This window comes from Leptonychotes weddellii, chromosome 15, assembly GCF_054177405.1.
Source record: "Leptonychotes weddellii isolate Sample4059 chromosome 15, ASM5417740v2, whole genome shotgun sequence".
NCBI classification, from domain to species: Eukaryota; Metazoa; Chordata; class Mammalia; order Carnivora; family Phocidae; genus Leptonychotes; species Leptonychotes weddellii.
Window position 1 is genome coordinate 5,957,087 of NC_138383.1, and position 6,525 is coordinate 5,963,611.

Here is a 6,525-nt window from a genome sequence, read left to right on the forward strand (position 1 = left end):
TTTCCCTCCAGCCCCGGCCGGTTCTCGCTCCGGTGGCTTCCCCGCTGGCGCGCATCCGTCCCGCTCCCCCTGCGGCGTTTCTGGTCTCTCCCGCCTGGAGGATGCCCCCGGGTCGGGCCGGGTGGCCGCCGCGCACCGCAGGAGGAGCTCGGCTGCCCAGCAGGCACCGTGACCCCGAGGGCGGCTGTCCGCGGCTGGCGCGTGACTCCGCCCCGGCCCGCCCCTGCTCGCGTCGTGCGCCTCGCGGGCCGCCGCAGACCGTCCCCGAGTCCTCCTGGGTCGCCCTGGTGGCCGCTGGGCGCGCGGAGCTCATGGAGCCGGCTCGGGGCGCCCCTCGGGGGAACGGCGGGGGCGAGGCGCTGCTGGGCGAGCTAGAGGCGCTGGTCCGGGACGTGGAGAGGGCGAGCTCGTGGTGGGAGCGCCGCGGCGTGGACTGCGCCATCCTCGGGCTCAGCCTCCTCGCCTTGCCGGCCGGTGAGGAGCACGGCACAGGGTGACAGAGGGCCGGGCTGCAGCTGCGGAGCGGGGTGCGGGGTGGGGTGGTGGAGAGGCTGGGGACTGGGGCTGGGGGAGATGGTGCTTGCTGAGGACCCCAGGAATGAGGGGTTCACCCCAAATCCGAAAGTCTGGTTGCAGTGTCCTGCCCTATGTCCCCAGAGGATGGGGCACTGGAGGAGGGAGAAGTTCTGACGGCCTGAAGGGCGGTGGGGGTGGGGGGGAGTTGAGAGGGATGAGAGGGACTGGGGGACGGGAGGATGTTCCATGGGGGACACCAGGGATGGGGTTTCCTGTGGACCTTTCCCGGTCGGGATCTGCCTCACTCTGCCTGTGGCAGCCCCCAGGCACCTGGCCCAGTTTAGCCTGGGCTCTAGGGGTAGGGGCCAGGGTGTTTGGGCCCAGGTGTCCAAGAGCTGGAGGAAAACCCTGCCCCCCTCCTATCTCCCCATCCCCACTCTCCTTCCTCCATACAGGGTTCTTATGCCTGCGCTCTGAGAATGTCCTGGTCCTTGGGCTGGGCATCACCATCCTGGGTGTGTCCCACTACACACTCACTGTCAAGGGCAGCCACCTGGCCACTCACGGGGCGCTCACAGAGTCCAAAGGCTGGAGCAAGTTCTGGGAGCTTTTCTTTGTGGAGGTGAGCCTAGTTGGGGTAGAGGTGACTGCTGGTACTGTGTGCGCAAATCTCACTGTTCATTTCTTTTTTTTGCAATGCCATCATTGTCAGGGGGGTGCAGGTGTGTGCAGCTGTGTGTGCCTATGTGGACAGGCCACTGCAGCTGTTGATATGTGTATCCAAGCGTGCAACACACACTACAGTTATGTGTGTGCACCTGTGTGTGTGTGTGTGTGTGCACGGCCCCCAGCCCTTGAGAGGGTGCTCACACTGGTGGGTAGAGAGCTGCATGAGGAATGGATGTGTGTCCACCTACGGCAGTGGACCTGGCCTGGGAACCCCTGTTTCTCCGGGGGGCACGTCCTTGCCTCTCCGTGGCACTGGACCGAGTGGTGATAGAGCTCCTCCTCCTACAGGACACCTGTCCTGGTTACAACCTTTGGGGCCTCCTGGTTTCACGGTCAGGGAGTAAAATGTGAACCCCGGACAGAAAGGGAGGGGAAGCAGGGGCCTGACAGTGTCCCAACTCTGGAACGTGCACCCCTCTGATGCCTCGTGATGGCTGAGCCAGCCTGAGGAGCCCCCTTCTCTCCTGATCTTTGCTTCCCCTGAACTTCTACTCCCTCCTCTTTCTGCCTCACCCTTTTCCCCTATGGGCAAAGCCAGAGGATTCCGACTAGGTTGTCCTCTCTGGACTGCTGTCAGGCCTTTTCGGTTCCTCTGTGCAACTTGCCTCCTCCGCGCCCCCTCCCAGGTAGACCCTCACCTGGTCGCCCAGGTCCCTTATGAACAAATATGAAAGCTGGCACCGGAAGAGTCCTTTTCTGCCCACGGCTTACCATGACCAATTAACTCAATTATTAACTTGATTTAACTTTAGAAAAAATATATTTTATCTATTTATTTGTCAGAGGGATAGAGAAAGAGCGAGCACAAGCAGAGGGAGTGGCAGAGGCAGAGGGAGAAACAGACCCCTCCCGCCCCCCAAGGAGCAGGGAGCCTGATGCGGGGCTCGATCCCAAGACCTTGGGATCATGACCTGAGACGGAGGCAGACGCTTCACCGACTGAGCCACCCAGGCTTCCCGAACTTTATATAACTTTATTAAGGTCTCTATAACTACGTGCACGCGCAGACCCACAGATGACATTTCATACGGTTACGCATTTCCTACCTGGGGCTCTCCATTCCCCCATTCTCCCCTTCCTCTCCTCTCCCACCTGCACACATTTCTAAAGTGCTAACAAGAGGAACCTTCAGGTTCCCGATCCTCACGGTCCATTTCAAGTCACTTCCCTTCCCCGGGAAGCCCGGGGTGCTGGTGCTAGCTAGACTCTGAGGCCTGGGGCCAAGGTCAGATGCCCCGTAGCTTGTCATCACGGGAGGGGAGAAGCTGGGGACACAATGGGTAGGATGAGCTCTGTGTGGACTTTTCAAAGCTGTCCCGAGTGCCAGGAGCCCCGGGGGGCAGCTGAGGGTAAATAGGTGTGGAGTTTGGACTAAGTTGCGACAGGGGATTTGACTGTAGAGAGGTGACTGTGTTCCCAGACTTCCCTGCGCAGCTGAATGACCTGGAGGCCCAGGCTTATTGGAGGAGAGCGCCCTGGCCCCTCTCTTCCCCAGGCTCCCCAGGTGGATCTGATACCCACCAAAGTTTGAGAACCCCCTGGCTTCAACTCCGGGGAACGAGGGAGCTATGGTGGATGCCAAGCGAAGGCAGGGAGCTGGGGACACGTCCCCTGAGAAGCTTCCCAGGTACCCCAGCTGAAGAGCTGGTACAGAATCAGTGCCTGACCCGCCATGAGGGACCGAGGCAGCTTGGTGGCTGCAAGCTGTCTTGTCCCCATGAGCCCCAGGGCTGTGGCCTCATCTTTGCCTCTTTGTAAGTTCAGCTCTTGGCACAGGGCTGTCAGTATATGTTGACGATGACTTTGCAAGTGACATGGGGACAAGGTCCAGGGAGAAGCCAGCTATTGGAGGGTCACCGACTAGAGGCCCGAGAGTCCCTTGTGGTGGGGGAGGCTTGGTTCTGCAGGGCGTGCTTTTCTGCCCCACACAGTGTGGTTCTGGCTATGCCCCTGGGGAGGGTCTGGTTTCCAGTGTGGGGCAGGGGATGGCTCAGTCTCTCCCTCCCCTTGGCATTAGTGGGGCAAGTGGAATCCTCGGGGAGGGTGCCAGTCTTGGCAGCCAGGCAGGGGCCGGCGTTGGGGCATGGCTGTGGAAGCCACAGGCCCAGCCCACCGGCCTCCTGACCTGGGCAAGTTACTCAATTCAGTGTTGGCTTCCTCGTCTAATAAACAGGGGTCATAACGTCACTGGCCTGGTGGAGCCAGCGCGAGGCTTAAATGGGACCATGGAGATCTGGATTTAGGGCCTGGGCCTGACTCTTGGATGCTCACCAAGTGTTGGCGTTGCTTTTTTTTTTTTTCTGGAGGGAACATGAGGTCAGCTGCAAGGAGAGGGTTAGCAGTTTTGTTCCTGTCCGTTAGTGCTGTTTGTGTTTAAGAGAAAGCTTTCTGCATTATGCAAAGCTGGACAGATAGAGTGTGTGAGTGTGTGTGTGAGTGAGTGAGTGAGTGTGTGAGTGTATGAATGTGTTGAGGGCACGTTTGCTGCGGCGCTGGCCCACCCCCTGTTCACGTGGCACAGAGGGCAAGTTCTCGCTGCCCGGGAACCTCCTGGACCCCTGATTCCCCACTTCTGCCGTGTCCTGTTGTCTTCTCTCTTTGATCCTCCTCTTGTTGGCTACCTGTGCTCTACCCAAACCTTGACCCCCAGGAGCCACCATCACTACAGAATGATCTAGTTCTCTAGTCTGGAGCCCCAGGTGCCGGCAAGGGCCATTGGTGTCCCTGGGCACCCAGCTTTGGCCAGGTTTGTCTCAGGGTCTGCTGGCTCGAGCTGGGGGTGGGACAAGGGCCTGGCCTCTCTGACCGCTTGGATCTGGGGGAGGGGCAGGCAGGATGGACAGGGCAGTGACACTCCAGTTGTCCTTGTTTCTTTGAGGTATCCCCAGTCATATACACCTGCCCACACTAGAGTGAACTTCCCTCTGAAGACCCACTTCTGGTCCGCATGAGAAAGTTCCATTCCTCCTGCTAGTGAGCTTCTGAGCCTCTTCCCCATCCACTGATGGCCCTGGCCTTCCCTGCAGGAGCACCTGCCCCTCTCTGTCCTAGGTTGTGTGACAGCACCGCAGGAAGGCGTGGGCAGTGCCATCCTTGGTTTAAATCCCGCAGCTTGGGAAGGATTGACTCCCCAGATCAGAGGGTTTAAGGACCTCCCTGTATTTCACTCACAATCAAGATGCTTCCTAAGAGGGAGGGAACAGGTCCAGCCAGTCACTAAGCTCTTAGTGTGTCTCAACTTCAAACCCTCCTTCTAAAGTTGGCTTTGTGCTTGCGGGGGTGTGGTCACAGCTGGTCCAAGGGGAGCATGGGGAACCCTGGCTCTGCCCTGGGGGAGGGGACGTCACACAGAGGAATGTTCTCGAGTTCAGCTTGGCCATTATCTTCTGGATGTCTCTCTAACCTTTCCTCTGTCCGCACCCGAACCCTGAGGGGCATTAGTCTGAGTATGCCTGACTATGATTTTTAATTTTTTTTAATTTAAAAAATTTATTCAGAGGGCAAAACTAGATCTGTAGTACAAAATATACTTTTGTGGAATAAACCACAAACTTTAGTTTCTAAATAATTATAGATTCACAGGACTTTGCAAATTTTTTGGACAGAGAGGTCGAGTGGAGCCTTCATCCAGCTTCCCCCATTAGTTACATTTATATTCTTTTTTTTTTTTTTCAGATTTTATTTACTTATTTAGAGAGAGAGAGTGAGCAAGTGGGGGGAGGAGCAGAGGGAGAGGGACAAGCAGATTCTGCGCTGAGCATGGAGCCCAACACGGGGCTTGATTCCATGACCCTGAGATCATGACCTCAGCCTAAATCAAGAGTTGGATGCTTAAACGACTGAGCCATCCAGGTGCCCCTTTTTATATAACATTTATATTTATTATTTTTTTTAAAGATTTTTATTTATTAATCTGACAGAGAGAGAGAGACAGCGAAAGAGGGAACATAGGCAGGGAGAGTGGGAGAGGGAGAAGCAGGCTTCCCGCTGAGCAAGGAGCCCGATGCGGGGCTCGATCCCAGGACCCTGAGATCATGACCTGAGCCTAAGGCAGACGCTTAACAACTGAGCCACCCAGGCACCCCTATAACATTTAAATTTATATAAGTGACATTCGTATAAGTGTCCTTCAATAGCCAAACCAGGAAATTGAAATTGGTACTGTGTGTGTGTGTATGTGTGTGTGTTTGTGTGTGTATCTCTGCCATTTTATCATGTGTAGATTTGCAAAAGGGACTTGCAAGCAGCTCCCCACTCCACCCCCCCCCCCCACCGCCCAGCTTTGGTGTGGCTTCCTCAAGGATAAGTCCGAGGACTCTGGGAGGGGGGGGTCTCATGGCAATTCCGACTCGTGTGGGTCTGCAGAGCCCAGCTGCTGGTGGCAGGGACTGCGGGGGGCTTGCATATGGCCCTTCAGAGGCAGAGGACCCCGGAGCCGGCCAGGCAGTCATGTGTGGATGGCAGCCCGAATGTGAGGACTGCAGCCTTGAGGGAGGGGCTCAGGGAGAAGAGGGCCGGGCAGTGGCTGCCCCCCTAGGTGAGGACGCCAGTTTGAGGGGGAGCTTCGGGGGCTGGGACAGCATCAGTCCAGGCTGAGTGGCGATGGCCGAGCAGTGCTCCCCACATCACCGATCTTCTCCTCCCTGCCAAGCCCTCCGCTGGGTGCTGGGGACACAACGGTGACCCAGACCCGCTTCTAGTTCCCCAAGGGCTCAGAGTCAGGTGGGGAAACAGATACACACGAATGACATGGAAATAATAAAAATCCTGATTATATCAGCGGACACTTACTGGACGCCTCCTGTGTATCTTATATGAATGATTGCAGTTAGTAGGCATGCCTCCCTGTGAGGTGGAGGCTGTTATTACCTTCACTTCGTAGATGAGGAAACACTGGTGTGGGAGGTTAAGTCGCTTGGCCAGCGCTGCTCGGCTGGTACGTGGTGCAGCCTGGGACGGGGGCAGGTGGAACGTGACATCGAGCAGGTGGTGTGCAGCCTGTGAGCACGGAGAGAACATAGGGACACGAGGCGATATCTCCAGACATCTTTGGCTGTTGTGACCGGTGTGTGTGTGTGTGTGTGTGTGTGTGTATGTGTGTGTGTTACTGGCCTCTAGTGGGTAGAGGCCAGGGGTGCATTTGGGATATACCTCGACAAGAAAAGAATTGGTTGTTTATCTGAAATTTGAATTTACCTGGGCGTCCTATACTTTATCTGACAAACCTATGGCTGAGGCCCGTGGAGCCCCAGAGGCCCCCACCACCCTGAAGCCAGCATG

At 56.8% G+C, this 6,525-nt stretch overlaps 1 protein-coding gene across 1 annotated transcript in view; it reads left to right on the forward strand.

Moving 5' to 3' along the window:
• Positions 1–231: 231 nt before the first annotated feature.
• The window catches only part of FADS6 (fatty acid desaturase 6), a 14,156-nt gene continuing 7,862 nt past the window's right edge, over positions 232–6,525 (forward strand). Inside the window, exons 1-2 of the mRNA XM_006728080.3 lie at positions 232–474; positions 972–1,138. Of these exons, the coding sequence (XP_006728143.3) occupies positions 312–474; positions 972–1,138 (330 nt within the window). The 5' untranslated portion in view covers positions 232–311. The remainder of the gene's footprint in view (positions 475–971; positions 1,139–6,525) is intronic.